We start from the raw sequence: 17,079 nt of genomic DNA, 5'->3' as shown, positions 1-17,079 counted from the left end.
TGTTCTCTAGACTCCTTTTTTGAAGTCAAGGATCAGATCCCATGTGCATTATAACCACCTCTACTTGTCCTGCTGCTTTAAAAGATATATATTGTAAACTCCCAGGTTTTGTTCATGCAGTCCTTTTAAAATTGCATGATATGATTGTATTTTGTTTCTCCTCATTCTGCCTTCCAAAATATAAGTTCTCTGCATCGCTAGTAAGGCCAGCATTTTGCTCATCCTTGATTGACCATGAGAAGTTTTTTAAAACTACTGCAGTTATTTGGTGTAGCTACAGTACACATGATTGATATATTTGCATTAGAAACAGCTCAGAGAAGATTCACTTGACTAATTTCTGGGCTGAAGGGCTTATCTTATGAAGAAAGGTTGAACAGATTGGGCTATACTTATTACAATTAAGAACAAAGCGAGATGATCTTATTGTAACATGTATGCTCTTGAGGGGACTTGTGGTTGTTACCTTTCCCCAGCAAGCAGTGGAGGTTGGGTCATTGAATTTATTCAAGAGACTGAGTCTATTCAAGGTTGTTAGACTTTTGATTCGACAAGTGGGAGTTAAGGATTATGGGGGGCAGACAGGAATGTTTATTTGAGACTGCAACAAGATTGGCCATGATCCTTTCAAGGGGCTGAACCGCCTACTCCTACTCCAGAGTTCATTTTTTAAAAATATATACCTGAATACTGTTAGGGAGCAAGTTGCAGAATTTGATTTGTTTCTAAGTCAAATGGAGTGACTTAAAAGGGAACTGACATTTGTTTCCCGTGTACTTGCATCCTTGCTATTCCAGGTGATACAGTCATTGATCTGGAAGGTGCGGTCTTGAAGCTACAGTGCATCTAGTATATACTGCAGCTGTAGTTCACGTTTAAGGTGCTGAGTTTCTTGAGTATTGTTGGAGTTGCAATCATCTTGGCAAGTAAAGACCATTTATCACATCCTTGATTTGTGCCTCATACATCTTAAAATCAGGACTTTACTTATCGAATGTTCGCTCCCCCAATCTGCTCAATGGTTGCTTGAAATAGCAGACAAATCACTGGCTAGCTCTGAACAGAAAACATGCCAAGCCTTGAGCACAGAAAAGAGCTTAATTTCTCCCATAGAAAGAATCAGACTTACTGATACATGGAGCAAGCAGCTAACTTTGTAATACTTGCTTTGTGACCTTTTAGCATGTGTTTAGGCTGCCATTAAATTTGATGCTTTGCCAGGAATTGAGTGCAGTGAATGATTTCTGCTGTAATATCTTAGCTGTCCAGGTATTGACCATGGATATCTTAAAAAATACACCAGAAGTGCACTGTACAGCAGCATTTGTCTAATTATTGGCCATTGCTTTTAATTTGTTCCAATCTAACCCAAGTTGTGTGAAAGGTTGTCGGACTTGGTGACTTTATGACTCTAGTGTAATCCGGTTCAATGGGTTCAGTATTTATTTGTTAAGTTTCCCAAATCCCATCACTTATTTTCCCAAATAGTTTTTAATATCTTTTTAGTGTTATTATGCTGTCCTTATGAAAAGAAAGAATACTGTAAGTGATACTGCATCACATTTTTGCCTATGATGGTAGTGGTGGTTCAACCATTGAATGTTGTCAGTGTGTTTAAAAGTTCCCTTGTATTCACCCATATTGCAGGTGTAAGTTGTGCAATTTGTTCTTGCACTAGTTGAAAATACAATCTTCTGAGACATCTTTGCTGCTACAATTCTTGTCTCTTGCAAATCCCTAATTTTAATCACTCTATTTCTGTCACTGTGTCTTCAACAGCCTTGACCCTAAGCTCTGGAGTTATCCCCCTTAACTCTCTATCTTTCTACCTTGTTTTTCTCCTTTAAGACACTCCTTAAAACCAACTCTTTCCTAAGCTTTTGATTATCTGCTCTAATATCTCCGTATTTGTCACATTTTGTTTGATAACATTTGTGTGTATGCTTTGGGACAATTTACTATTCGAATGTCTAGATTATATGTTTATCTTTTTAAAAACAAATCCCTTTAGATGAAAATAGCATCATAATTTATATGAGATCCTGAAAACACTGCACAAGCCCTCCTTGTTTCTTTAATGCAGGCTCCCTTGTTTCTTGTAAAAAAAATCAAATCCAGAGAGACTTAGGAGTCTCCAAACACATCACCTTATGAATTGGGGCCAGTGCAATGACCCTTAACAGATATGAGAAACACACAAAATTCAATAAAATTTGAATTAGCCTACTTTTTATTGTTACATTTCTGCATGTAGTTGGCAGTTTATTTTATCACAAATATAATAAATTGTAAATACTACCTGGATGTAGTTCCTTTTGGAGTTGTACACTTTGCAAAATGACATGGTTATTAGAACAAAATATACAGATGAACTTTTTGCATAGTAGATGACAAATGATGTCCCTTGGGTTAGCTACAAGACTTGTAAAAAATGGAGATGTTTAATATTGAGTTGGTGTGCAGAAATGGCACCAATGCTTCGAATGATTGAACTTATTCTCCTTCACATTTTGACCAGTTCAGTGGATATTTACCCAAATGAAACCTCATGTCATTACAGAATTTTATTTCAGGATGGTTTATTACTGAAAATAGATGTGTTATTATACTGCCAAGCCATTGGTAAATGTACCTCCAGTCACAAAAAACTAGGCCTCCATTTCTTTATTTTTGCTGATAATTTTTGATCCATCATGGATGTAAAATGAATAATAGTCACTTTGAGGCTTTGAAGCTTTAACTTTGTACAAACTGAATTTGTTCCATATAATCAGAATGCTGTAAGCAGTATAAGAACTATGCAAGTTTGGAGAGAGCTATAAAGAAGTGGGTCTGGCAGAGAGCAGAGCGAGACAAGACTGGAGAGAGCTATGCAGGCATGCACTCATGGGAACTCAGTGAGACTGGAGAGAAGTATAAAGGAGTGGGCTTAGGATGGAGTACAGTGAGACTTGAGAGAGATGTGAAGGAGCAGGCTGGAACTGAACACAGTGAGACCTGAGAGAGACTTAAAAACTAGTTGGGAGAGAGCATAATGAGATAAGAGAGAGGCATGAAGGTGTGAGTCAGGGAGAGAGCAGGGCGAGAATGGAGAGAGCTAGAAGGGAGTAGGCCTGGGAGAGAGTACAGTCAGACAGTTTGACCCACTGCATTCTACAGAACCATTGCCATCATTACTGTCTGAAAAAAGACTACTCTGGTTATGATCTGAAATGATTGAATTTAGTGAGTCTTGAAGATTATAACGCAAAAGATGTGGTGCTGTTCCTTGAGCTTCATTGGAAGAATGTAGGAAAGTGTTCATATTGGGATGGAGCAGTAAAATTTTAAGCATGATCATGTTTACAGACCAACCAGTGCTGTTAAGCAAGAGGTGAGTAAGGGGACCTGAGTAGGATTGGCACAAACAGTGTTTCGCTTATAAGAACATAAGAAATAGGAGCAGGAGTAGGCCATCTAGCCCTTCGAGCCTGCCCCGCCATTCAATAAGATCATGGCTGATCCGTCGCTGCTCAGCTCCACTCTCCCGCTTTCTCCCCATAACCCTTAATCCCCTCTCTTATCAAAAGCCCATCAACCCGCGTCTTAAAAATATTTAGCGAGGCAGCCTCCACCACTTCAACGGGCAGAGAATTCCAGAGATTCACCACCCTTTGAGTGAAGAAGTTCCTCCTCAACTCCGTTCTAAACCGCCCCCCTTTTATCTTGAGGCTGTGCCCCCTAGTCCTACTGTCTTTTTTGAGCGGGAAGAGTCTCTCCACCTCTATCCCATCCATCCCATTCATCATCTTATACGTCTCAGTGAGATCTCCCCTCATTCTTCTAAACTCTAACGAGTACAAGCCCAGTTTATTCAGCCTCTCCTCACAGCTCAACCCCCTCAACTCCGGTATCAGCCTAGTAAACCTCCTCTGCACTCCCTCCAAGGCCAAAATATCTTTGCGCAGGTGCGGCGCCCAAAACTGCACACAGTACTCCAGCTGCGGCCTCACCAATGCCCTATACAGCTTCAGCAAGACCTCCCTACTTTTATATTCAATCCCCCTCGCTATGAAGGCCAGCATCCCATTCGCCTTCCTGACCACCTGCAAGCTGGGTTTTTGCGACTCATACACAAGGACCCCGAGGTCCCTCTGCACCGTCGCCTGCTGCAGTTTTTCGCCCTGTAAGTAATAGTCCTTCCTACCATTCTTCCTACCAAAGTGGACCACCTCACACTTGCCAACATTAAATTCCATTTGCCATTTCCTGGCCCATTCGCCCAGCCTATCTAGATCCTTCTGCAGACTCTCCACACCCTCCGCACAATTTGCCGTTCCCCCAATCTTGGTGTCATCAGCAAATTTCGACACCCTACACTCGGTTCCCTCCTCCAGATCATCTATATAAATGGTAAAAAGCTGAGGCCCCAGCACCGACCCCTGGGGCACTCCACTAGTCACCATCCGCTAATCCGAATAGCACCCGTTGACCCCCACTCTCTGCCTCCTATTTGACAACCAATCCTCTATCCACGCTAACACCCTACCCCCAACTCCATGTCCCTCGACCTTCTGCAATAACCTCTTGTGAGGTACTTTGTCAAACGCCTTCTGAAAATCTAGAAAGACCACATCCACCGGCTCTCCTCTATCCACCGCCCTAGACATATCCTCATAGAACTCCAGTAAATTTGTCAGACACGACTTCCCTTTAATGAAACCGTGCTGCGTCTGCTCATGAAGTCCCATGAAATGGCAGAAATAACTAGGTTTGATTTGATTTCATGCTAACATCTTTTATTTGGAGGAAGTGAGTGGAGTAAAGGAGGAGTTGTTCAATGTAAGCCAGGCAGAGAAAAAAAGATTGACATTCATCTAGTGTAACATCAGTACACTGCAAAGGGTTTACAGTCATTGAAGTAATTTTGAAGTGTAGTCACTGTTATAATGTAGGAGTGTGACAGCCAATTTTCATTCCACCAGATAATAATAAAATCATTTTTATTTGGTGTTATTTGAAGAGAAGAGTGTAGGTAGATGGAGACTATTTAAACATTTGCTTCATAAAGAAGCAGAGGGCTTGCAAGCAATCTTGATGGGAATGGTGATACAGAAAATGGATATTCATGTTGAAAAGCGGGCAGTTAGGGCGAGGAAACTGCAGAAGTGGTGTTGGAAGAGTCTGGACGAGGGGAGCAAAACAGTTGCGTTAAGAATAAATTACTTGGGGCAAGTGCAGGATGAAATGGTCGGTCTATAACAATGTTTGCAGATCTTGGGAATGAGATTGAACAAGGCTGTGCATGGTTGGAGGCCACTGGGGACATTCTCACGGAACAGGAATTAGAAACATGGGTTGGCCATTTGGCTGTTTGAGCCTGCTGCATCATTCAGTAAGATTATGGTTCATTGGTTATGTTCTCAACTACACTTTCCTGGCTGGTCTTCAGTAACTCTTGACTCCTTTGTTGATCAAAAATCTATCAAACTCAGCCTTGAATAAGCTGCCTCCCTTGCATTTTAGGGGAGTAATGACCATAACTAGTGACCCTTTGAGAGAAAACATTTCTCCTCATCTCTGTCTTAAAGAGGTCTTATTCTTAAACTGTGTCCCCCTAGTTCTGATCTCTCACACAAGAGGAAATATTCCCTGGTCATCCACCCTATTAAGTCCCCTCAAGATCTTTTATCTCAATAAGATCACCTTGTGTTCTTCTAAACTCCAGTGGGTATAGGCCCAAGCTGTTCAGACTTCATAAAAACATAAAAATAATCTCTTTATCCCAGGAATAAACCAAGTGGATCTTCTCTGAACAATTTCTAATGTGGTTATGTTGCTTTTCAAATAAGGAAACCAAAACTGTACACTGTACTCCTGTAATGATATGGAAAGTAATGGTTTTATGTTTTGTGTGCAGTGGAGGCATCATTGTCCAAGGGCAGGTAGCGGGAGGTGTCTGAAGGTTGGCCTTCAGACTTTGCGAGGTAGAGATCTGTTCACTACAGCAGCTTTAGTGGCAGGTTTAATCAGGTTGGATCTGAGAGGAGAGCTGAAACTCAAAACAAGTTAGAGTAAGGGGAGTGGAGAAGTGAAAACGGCAAATTGGCAGTTGCAATGGAAAGGATAAGAAGTCCAGATGGAACAAGAATACTGAAAACAGGAGAAGTTCTGGGGTAGTGGTGGTGAGTGACTTCGGCCAAAGAAGTGGGTACGGAGGTGATGGTAATGAAGAAAGAGCTTGGCATCTTTCCAAGCTGTTGTGAGCATCAGTGATCTATAATCATACTGTATGATATCATAATCCATAAGTTTTAGAATATAAAGTGATAAATGGAAACATCTGGTTAAGAAATTGGTGAGCACCTCAAGTGAATGCAATTTAAACAAGCTTGGTGTTAATTTCATTTTAAACAATAACTTTGTTTATCTTATAAGGCCAAAGGTTAGTGGCATGAAGGCATTTAACAATGAAAAACCCATCTTTAAGCTTATACTGGAGCCAATAGGTCTATCTTTACTTCAGTAAAAGATTTACGTTCTTAATGTAGTTCCCGGATGAAAAGGAATTGAAAGCCAGTTGTAAACAAGAGAGTTCCTTAACAGGGCCAGCAATCCTGGAAGATGGGATCCTAAAACTCCATTAGAGATGTAACTTACTCATTTGGGTTACACAATTCCAAAGTAAAATAGGGTTATTGAGGTTTACAGCATGGAAACAGGCCCCTTAGCCCAACTTGTCCATGCCGCCCAGTTTTTACTATTAAGCTAGTCCCAATTTGGTCTATATCCCTCTAGACTAGTCTTACCCTATGTAACTGTCCAAATGCTTTTTAAAAGACAAAATTGTACCTGCCTCTATTACTACCTCTGGCATCTCGTTCCAGACACTCGCAACCTTCTGTGAAAAAGTTGCCCCTCTGGACCCTTTTGTGCAACTCCCCTCTCACATTAAACCTATGCCTTCTAGTTTTACACTCCCTACCATTGGGAAAAGGTATTAACTATCCATCTTACTTATGCAGCTCATTGTTTTATAGACCTCTAAAAGATCACCCCCAAGTCTGTTGCCCTCCAGGGAAAAATGTCCCAGTGGATCTAGTCTCTCTTTATAACTCAAACCATCAAGTCCTGGTAGCATTCTAGTAAATCTTTTCTGCACTGTTTCTGGTTTAATAGTACCCTTTCTGACCAGAGCTGTACACAGTATTCCAAGTGTGGCCTTACCAATGTCTTGTACAACTTCAACAAAACATCCCAACTCCTGTATTCAGTGTTCTGACCAGTGAAACCAGGCATGCCAAATGCCTTCTTCACCACCCTGTCCGGCTGTGACTCCACTTTCAAGGAGCTATGAACTTGTACCCCTAGATCTGTTCGTTCTATAACTCTCCTCAGTGCCCTACCATTAACTGAATAAGTCCCGCCCTGGTTCGATCTACTAAAATGCATAAACTTGCACTTATCTAATTTGAATGCCATCTGCCATTCATTAGCCCACTAGCCCAATTGATCAAGATCTTGTTACAGTGCTAGACAGCCACCTTCACTGTCCAGTATGCCACCAATCGTGGTGTCATCTGCAAACTTAATAATCTTCCCCCTAAATTCCCATCCAGCTATTCATGTAAATGACAAATAACAGTGGACCCAGCACCGATCCATGACGCATACTGCTGGTCATAGGCCTCCAGTTTGAAAAACAACCCTCTATAACTACCCTTTGTCTTCTGTCATGAAGCCAATTTTATATCCAATTGAATCCTGAATCCTCTGAGATTTAACCTTATGCAAAACCTACCATGCGGTACCTTGTCAAAGGCCTTGCTAAAGTCCATGTAGAAACATGAACTGCACTGCCCTCATCTACCTTTTTGGTTACCCCTTCAAAAAACTTAATCAAATTCGTAAGACATGATTTTCCGCTCACAAAGCCATGCTGACCACCCCTATTGAGACTTTGCCTCTTTAAATGTCTGCAGATTCTGTCTTTCAAAATACTTTCCAACAACTTGCCCATGCCAGAAGTTAGGCTCACTGACCTGTAGTTCCAGGACTTTCCATGCAGGCCTTAAACAAAGGCATACCATTTGCCACCTCCCAATCTTTAGGCATATCACTTGTGGTTATCAATGATTCAGATATCTCTGCTAAGAGACCGGCAATTATCTCCCTGGTCCCCTTCAGTTTGAGGACATCATAAACTATGTCACCTTGTCGTAGAAATTAGTTATGCAGGTGGAAGGTTATTCTGTTTTAAGTTATTGGATATTTGCTTAGAAGGCAGGCATTTGCACTTGAGGTTTGGTGTAAACTGCAGCTCATTGAGTTGGGGGAGCCAAAGAAGAGGAATGTTAGTCAGGCCTGTACTTAAGCAGAGAAAATATGAACTTAGTTGTTCATTGCCTTAATGGCAGCTTGAGCTCATTTTGGATTTTATATGGGGAATAGCAGCTGGAACATTTGCCCAATTTGCAGCTAGGTAAGCAATCTACAGTGGCCCTCATAGAGCTCTGTGGCTGGAAGTAGTCAGCAGAGTTAGCTTGGAAGGCTGTGAGTAAGAAGTTGGGTGTTTGCCAGCAACCAGGACAAAGGAGAGAGGCATCCATAGTCATGAGATAGAACATCGAACAGTGCAGGCCCTTCTGCTCTCGATATTGTGCCGAGCGATGTCTGAACCCAAGATCAAGCTATCCCACTCCCTGTCATTCTGCTGTGCTCCATGTGCCTATCCAATAATCGCTTGAAAGTTCCTAAAGTGTCGAACTCCACTATCACAGCAGTGCATTCCACACCCCAACCACTCTCTGAGTAAAAAATCTACCTCGAACATCCCTCCTAAATCCCCCACCATGAACCTTATAGTTATGCCCCCTAGTAACAGCTACATCCACCCAAGGAAATAGTCTCTGAACGTCCACTCTATCTATCCCTCCCATCATCTTATAAACCTCTATTAAATCGCCTCTCATCCTCCTCCGCGCTAAGGAGAAAAGCCCCAGCTCCCTCAATCTTTCCTCATAAGACCTACTCTCCAAACCAGGCAGCTTCTTGGTAAATCTCCTCTGCACTCTCTCCAATGCTTCCACATCCTTCTTATAGTAAGGTGACCAGAACAGAACACAATATTCCAAACGTGGTTTCACCATGGTCCTGTATAGTTGCAGCATAACCCCATGACTCTTAAACTCAAACCCCCTGTTAATAAACACTAACACAATGTAAGCCTTCTTCACGGCTCTATCCACTTGAATGGCAACCTTCAGAGATCTGTGGATATGAACCCCAAGATATCTCTGCTCCTCCACATTCCTCAGAACCCTGCCTTCGACCCTGTAATCCGCGTTCAAGTTTGTCTTACTAAAATGAATCACCTCGTACTTATCAGGGTTAAACTGTATCTGCCACTTTTCAGCCCAGCTCTGCATTCTGTCAGTGTTTCTTTGCAGCCTGCAACAGCCCTCCACCTCATCCACTACTCCACCAACCTTGATGTCATCAGTAAATTTACTAACCCACCCTTCAACCCCCTCTTCCAAGTCATTGATAAAAATCACAAATAGCAGAGGACCCAGCACTGATCCCTGTGGTACACCACTGATAACTGGCCTCCAGTCTGAAAATTTTCCCTCCACCATCACCCTCTGCCTTCTGTGAGACAGCCAGTTACTTATCCAATCAGCCAAATTTCCTTCTATCCCACACCTCCTTACTTTCTTCATGAGTCTACCATGGAGAAATTTATCAAATGCCTTATTAAAATCTGTGTATTGCTCTACCATCAACTGCTCTACCTTCATCTACACACTTAGTTATCTCCTCAAAGAATTCAATCAGATTTGTGAGGCAAGACTTACCCTATACGAATCCATGCTGACTATCCCAGATTAAGCTGCATCTTTCCAAATGGTCATAAATCCTATCCCTCAGGACCTTTCCATTAACTTACCGACCACCGAAGTAAGACTAATTATCAGGGTCATTCCTATTTCTTTTCTTGAAGAGAGGAACAACATTTGCCAATCTCCAGTCCTCTGGCACAATCCCCATGTAAGAAGTCTGAGAACACCAGGTTTAAGTCCAACCGATTTATTTGATAGTAAACTCAGATTAATGGTTTATTTGATAGTAAACTCAGAAAGTAAACGGAGTTTACTATCAAATAAATTGGTTGGACTTAAACCAGGTGTTGTCAGACTTCTTCCTGTGTTTACCCTAGTCCAACGCCGGCATCTCCACATCACAATCCCCGTGGACAGTGAGGACCCAAAGATCAAAGCTAAAGGCTCCGCAATCTCATCCCTTGCCTCCCAAAGTATCCTAGGATGTATTCCATCTGTCCCAGGGGACTTATCAACCCTCAGGTTTTTCAAAATTGCTAATACCTCTTTCCTCAGAACATCTACCTCCTCCAGCCTGTCAGCCTGTATTACATTCTAATCCTCAAAAACGTGCCTCTCTCCTTAATGAACACTGAAGAAAAGTATTCATTCAACACCTCACCTATCTCTTCTGACTCCATGCACAAGTTCCCATTACTATCCTTGATCGGCCCTAACCTCACCCTTTTATTCTTTTATTTCTTATATAAGAGGAAAAAGCCTTGGGGTTTTCCTTGATCCAACTTCTGCCAAGGACTTCTCATGCCTCCTCATAGCTCTCCTAAGCCCTTTTTTAACTCATTCCTTGCTACCTTGTAACCCTCAAGCAACCCAACTGAACCTTGTTTCATCATCCTTACGTACGCTTTCATTTTCCTCTTAACAAGACATTCAACCTATTTTGCGAACCGTGGTTCTCTCATTCGGCCATTTCTTCCCTGCCTGACAGGGACATAACTATAGAGGACACACAGTGTCTTTGAACAAGCTCCACTTTTCATTTGTGCCTTTACCTCACAGTTTCTGTTCCCATCTTATGCTCCCTAATTCTTGTCTAATTACCTAAGATCGTAATGAAAAGTTGAGGGTCACACAGCCAAAAAAACTAATGGAAGGTCCCCTATAAAATCTTACCGCTGAGGAAATTCCAGAGGGCTCTGGTTTGGGGAGGGGTGAGGGCAGTAAAAAAAGAACTGAGTTCATGGTATAAATAGTTATCAATTGTAGTATTAAGTTAATTGTGCTGTTTTACTTAACTATACATAAAAATAATACTTGTATTTGTATAAAATAGCTTGAAATACGAAAAAGGAACAGACCATTCAGCCCCTCAAAGCCTGCTCTGCCATTTAATATGATCATGACTGACCTGATAGTAACAATCTGCACCCTGCCGACCCTTGATAATCTATCACCCCGTGTTTACCACCTCCCCTTGTTAACCTATTATCCCCTTGTTTATCAGAAATCTATCTAGTTCTGCCCTAAAAATATTCAAACATTCGGCTTCCACTAGTTTTTCAGGTGGAGAGTTCCAAAGAAAGATTTTCGCCTCATCTCTGTTTTAAATGGGTGACCCCTTTTAGACAGTGAGTCCAAGTTTTAGATTCTGTGACAAGAAGAATGTCTTCACATCCAACCTGTTAAGATCCCTCAGGATCGTATATGTTTCAGTCAAGTCACCTCTCACACTTACAAGCTCCAGCAGATATAAACCTAGCCTGTCCAACCTTATCTCTTAAGACAAGTCATCCGTTCCAGATATTAGACTGGTAAACCTTCTCTGAACTTCCAGTGCATTTACGTCCTTCCTTAAATAGCGTGACGAATATTATACACAGTACTCTCAATGTGGTTTCACTAGTGCCCTGCAGAATTGAAGCACAGCCTCTGTACTTTCATATTTAGTTCCCCATTCAACAAGTGATAACATCATATTAGTTATCCTAATTACTTGTTGTACCTGTAGACTAGCCTTTTGTGATTCATGCACCTGTGCACCTCAGAGCTCTGAAATCTCACTATTTAAATAATATGCTTTTTAATTTTTTTCTTCCAAAATGGACAGTTTCATGTTTTCACATGTTATACTGCATTTGCCAGATCTTTGCCCACTCAGTTAAACTATCTATATCTTTTTGTAACCTCTTTATGTTTTCTTCATAACTTACGTTCCCAGCTAACTTTGTGTTATCAGCAAATTCTCCTCAATCCTTTCATCAATGTCATTTATATGATTTGTAAACAGTTGCGGCCCCAGCACTGGTCCCTGCGGGACACAATTTGTTACATCTTGCCAACCTGAAAAAGACTCATTTTTGCCTACTCCCTACTTCCTGTTAACCAGCCAATCTATTATTACCCATGTCAATTTGTTATTCCCTTTACCATGAGCTTTTATTTTCTGCAATAGCCTTTTGATGTGTTATCAAATTCCTTCTGGTGATCTAAGTACAGTACATCCCTTTATCCACAACATATGTTATATCCTCACAGAACTCCAATAAATTGGTTAAACATGATTTTCCTTTCACTAAACCATGTTGTTTCTGTCTGTCTCTTGAGCTTATCCAAGTGGCTATAACGTGTTTAATGACAAATGTTAAGCTAACTGGTCTGTAGTTTCCAACTTTCTGTCTCCCTGTTTTTTTGAAAAATGAATTTACATTTGCTATCTTCCAAACTAAGGTACCTTTCCCAAATTGAGGGGGTTTTGAAAAATTAAAACCAATGCATCAACTACCTCACTAGACATTTCTTTTAAAACGCTGGGGTGAAGTACATCAGGACCTGAGCTTGTTCGCCCACAGCTCCAACAATTTACACAGTACCAGTTCTGTAGTGACTGCAATTTTTCTGAGTTCTTCCTTCAAGGAAGGTGAAGACCTGGTGGTATTATCACTAGACTATTAATCCAGAACCTCAGCTAATGTCCTGGGGACCTGGGTTTGAGTCCCACGACGGCAAGTGGTGGAATTTCAATCCAATAAAAAATACCCGGAATTAAGAATCTACCAATGACTATGAAACCATTGTCGATTTTCAAAAAAACCCATCTGGTTCACCAACGTCCTTTCAGGAATCTGCTGGGCTACATGTGACTTCAGAGCCACAGCAATGTGGTTGACTTGCAACTGTCCTCCAAGGGCATCCAGGGATGGGCAATAAATGCTGGCCACCAGCAAAGCCCAAGTCCCACAAATGAATATTTAAAAGAAAAATTCCTGGTTTATATCTGCTTCTGGCATGGTACTTGTGTCCACTGGAGTGAGGTCTGCTGCAAAGTACCACCTCCTTGTCAGTTCTCCAGATTAACCTCTACAGGACCAATGCTCACTTTCATTAACTTCTAAAATATTTACGAAAAGCTCTTACTACTTTTTTATATTTCCGGTTAGCTTTCTCTCGTACTCTATTTTTTACCTCCTTATGAATCCACCACCCATTGATGTTCCATATATTCTGTCCATTCTTCTGACCTATCACTTGTCTTTGCACAATTATAAGCTTTTTCTTTAACCTTTCTAGTTAATAATGGATGGTGGATCTGTCTCTTGAACTTTTTCCTTTTTGGAATTTAACCATTCTGTGTTTTCTGAAATGTCCTGTTAAATGTTTGCCGTTGTATCTCTACTGACCTATCCCTTAATCTAATTTACCAAACTCAGCTTTCATACCCTCATAATTGTCTTTATATAAATTCAAGAGACAGTCTCAGAACTATTCCTATCTCTCAAACTGAATGTAAATTTAATCACATCATTGTCACTGCTACCTAAGGGTGCCTTTATTATGAGATCACTAATTATTCCCTCTTTGCACAATAACCTGCTCTCTGGTTGGTTCCAAAACATGCTGTTCTGACAAGCTATCCAGAAGACATTCAATTAACTCCTCATCTAGGCTACCTTTGTCCATCTGACTTCTCCAGTCTTTAGATTAAAATCTCCTATGATTACCACCATACTTTTCTGATAAGCTCTCATTATTTCTTCCTTTATGCCCCAACCCACCATGTGATTTGGGTTATGGGGCCTGTGCACGACTCCCATAAGCAACTTCTTGCTTTTACCATTTCTCATCTCTACCAAAACCATTTCCACATCCTGGTTTCCTGGTCATTCCTCAGTGTTGTGCTAATAACATCATTACTAACCGAGCCATTCCTCCACCTTTTCCTTGTTTTCCTGTCTTTCTTAAATTTCTTGTACTCATCAACATTCGGGTCCCAATCCATTTCTTCCTGCAGCTATGCTTCTGTAATGGCTATCAGATCATACTTATTTATTTCTATGTATGTTCTCAGTTCAGTCCACAGATCTTGTGATGTTCTGTCAGTTAAACATGAGGTGTTTGGATTTCTATTTACACATTAATTGTCTCTAATAGGATTGTAACAAAGTTCAAAACTGATTGTGGTGGTGAGTGTAAGGAGTGAAGATGAGGCCTTTGCTGAGGAGTTTAGAGTTAGAAGGAATAATGAAAAGTAATTTGTGTTAAATGAAAAATAAAATGTACTTTTCTTTGTAAAGACACTTACTAACACATCATAGATAATAGATAAGATTAGAACATTTATATCCTAAAAGAAAACAAACCTTTTACTCTGCCAAACATATGTGGCAATATGAAATTCTTGTATCGTAATAAATTTGTCCAGAAAAAATATTAATTACAACCATTGATTTTTTTTTTTCGTATTATTTCTGTTCCAGGTACAACTTGCTGGAACAACTTTGCAGCCAACTGCTTCACAAACATTAAATTTGCAGGTAAGCTACTTTGTTATCCTGGAAAATTAGAGGAACCTTTTTTTTGTTGTTCTAAAATGTTTTCATTACTGTGTGGAGAGATAATAGGTAAGAATTAGCTGCCCTATTTGATGAAAGGGAAATGCCTTGCTTTCCTATCAGGGGAAAAATACTATTTGCTGCCAAGGAAATGACCTTTTGTCACATTTTTTTGCTTTCTCAAAAGAAACTGTTCATGGTTGCCATGGCAAATTTCAATCTCGAAGACTAGCAATGGCAAACGAATTTATCTCCAGAAACAGGCTGTTTGCAACTCTGCACTGTAATTATCTTGGGTGTAATAGACAGAATTCATCACTGGTTCATTCTAAGCATTGGTATTACAGCAGAAAATGAAAATTTAAGTGCTGTGTCAAAGTAGTTAATTGTCATAAACCTTTATATTCCTAGCTTTTATGTGTTTCATATAAAATAACAGATAATGCTGAAAATACTTGGGACTGGCAGCATTTGTGCAGGAAGAAACCGAGCTAATGTTTCAGGTTGATGACTTGCCGTATTTCACAATGGTGCTTTTTGTGCTACTATGTGCGTGTTTACATAATTTGAAAGAAAAACATCCAATTAGTGATTCCAGATATGTTAAAAAAAATTAATGATTTGACTGTTATAAACATTGTTCTCTGAGTCTTAGTATTAGTTCCACACAGCCATTTTTGAGTGTCACAATTCATGCATAACATTCCAGTATTATGTATGTCAATCTAGGAAACTAGAGAATGCTGATCAGTAGTTTCAAAAAAGTTTGTCAGAAAACCCTAAAAGCTGATGATTCTAATTTTGTTACGGTTTGAAACTTTCTAAAGTAATAGTTAAGATGCCTGTTTGTAAGTTTCCTTTCAGATGCACACCACGTTCTTTTAAAGTTTATTTATAAGTTTTACATTAACACTACAATGAAGTTACTGTGAAATTCCTCGAGTCGCTACACTCTTTGTTCAGGTACAAGGAGGGAGAATTTAGCATGGACAGTACACTGAACCAGCACATCTTTGGACTGTGGGAGGAAACCGGAGCACCTGGCGGAAACCCATGCAGACATGGGGTGAATGTGCAAACTCCGCATAGACAATAACCCAAGCCAGGAATCAAACTTTGGTCCCTGGCGCTGTGAGGCAGCAGTGCTAACCACTATACCACTGTCATTTTGAAGAGGGAAAAAAACGCATGAAGCCTGAAGGAGTAAATTAAAGAACAAAATTCATGGTTCATTTCTAGGGAATCTGGAAAATTTGAAATTTTACGATGAGTGATTTATACTTCAAAATAAAAGTTTTCATTTTTTTCTTGAAAGTAAATGCTATTTAGCCAGGAGCTGCTTCCATGCCCAATTCTCTCCATTTCATTTAGGCACAATCTATCCCATCTGAACCTACTTGAAGACTCACCTTTTTTGATGTATTCTCTCACCCCCCAACTCTATCTTTTTTTATTATAATGCTTACCTCCCTCATTCCCCTTTCCAGAGTTCAGCCTGGTATCCTTCCCCACAACCCTGCTTGCCACTGCATTAATACTGGCACTGCTCCTACTGAACTGTTATAAGTACTTGCTGATTATGCCTACTTTACACAAGGCAAGAATTCTTGATCTTGAGTGAAATCGTCCCTACAGGATGCAGAAGCAAGGAGTCCATGTAGGATTACAGTAAAAACAAATAAAGCTGCAGTTATTTCATTTTGCCAGTAGATGGCTGCAGCTGTATAAATAGCATTCGTAAAAAGCAGAGACAGTGCGATTTTGCAAGCAGTACCACCAAACTCTTTATTGATCTCCATAAGCTATTGAAGAAGATGTGAGAACAAGGTCCCCAGTAACAAGTTGGCAAAGGATGAAGAAGCAAAGGGTGAACTGTTTTCTTGTTATTAAAGTTGGCTTCTAGAAAGTGTTCTCTAAATTTAAGTTGCATTCCCTCTTGCTCTGCCTATTGTTGAACCTGTAATTTAAAATGGACGATTTCACTTAACTTGCAGTCCGGTCCTCAACGCCATTTGTGGTGATTGTGCACTCTTCTGGTACTGGACACTAGTTGGTGAGGAAGTTGGCATGTGCAGACAGCATCCACCTGAAATATGCAGAGTAGGCAGATTGTGTCAAATTCATTTGATATCAGCTGTGTCGTTTTGGATCTCAACATTCCAGTAAATGCCCTTTCTTAATCTCACATGGCTAAATGTATGTTCAGCAGCAGGGCACTCCACAGCACTATTTAAAGTGATCATCAACTACTTTTAGATTAGTTGATGATTGATTTCTGCCAGTTCTTCAGTTATAGACAGTAAATAATGATTTTTCCAGATCCTGAAAATTCATATAGAACATAGAAAAACTACAGCACAAACAGGCGCTTCGGCCCACAAGTTGTGCTGATCATATCCCTACCTACTAGGCCTACCTATAGCCCTCAA

At 40.4% G+C, this 17,079-nt stretch overlaps 1 protein-coding gene across 3 annotated transcripts in view; it reads left to right on the top strand.

Annotated features, from left to right (window-relative positions):
- LOC145353092 (POU domain, class 2, transcription factor 1-like) overlaps positions 1-17,079 on the top strand; it is a 207,664-nt gene that overhangs the window by 118,337 nt on the left and 72,248 nt on the right. For all 3 annotated transcript variants that reach the window (XM_080203452.1, XM_080203451.1, XM_080203453.1), the window contains one exon: positions 14,576-14,632. In XM_080203452.1, the coding sequence (XP_080059578.1) occupies positions 14,576-14,632 (57 nt within the window). The remainder of the gene's footprint in view (positions 1-14,575; positions 14,633-17,079) is intronic.

The sequence above is a fragment of the Carcharhinus amblyrhynchos genome, chromosome 15, assembly GCF_965287045.1.
Source record: "Carcharhinus amblyrhynchos chromosome 15, sCarAmb.v2.hapA, whole genome shotgun sequence".
Taxonomy (NCBI): domain Eukaryota; kingdom Metazoa; phylum Chordata; class Chondrichthyes; order Carcharhiniformes; family Carcharhinidae; genus Carcharhinus; species Carcharhinus amblyrhynchos.
This window is presented reverse-complemented; position numbering and strand designations above follow the sequence as displayed.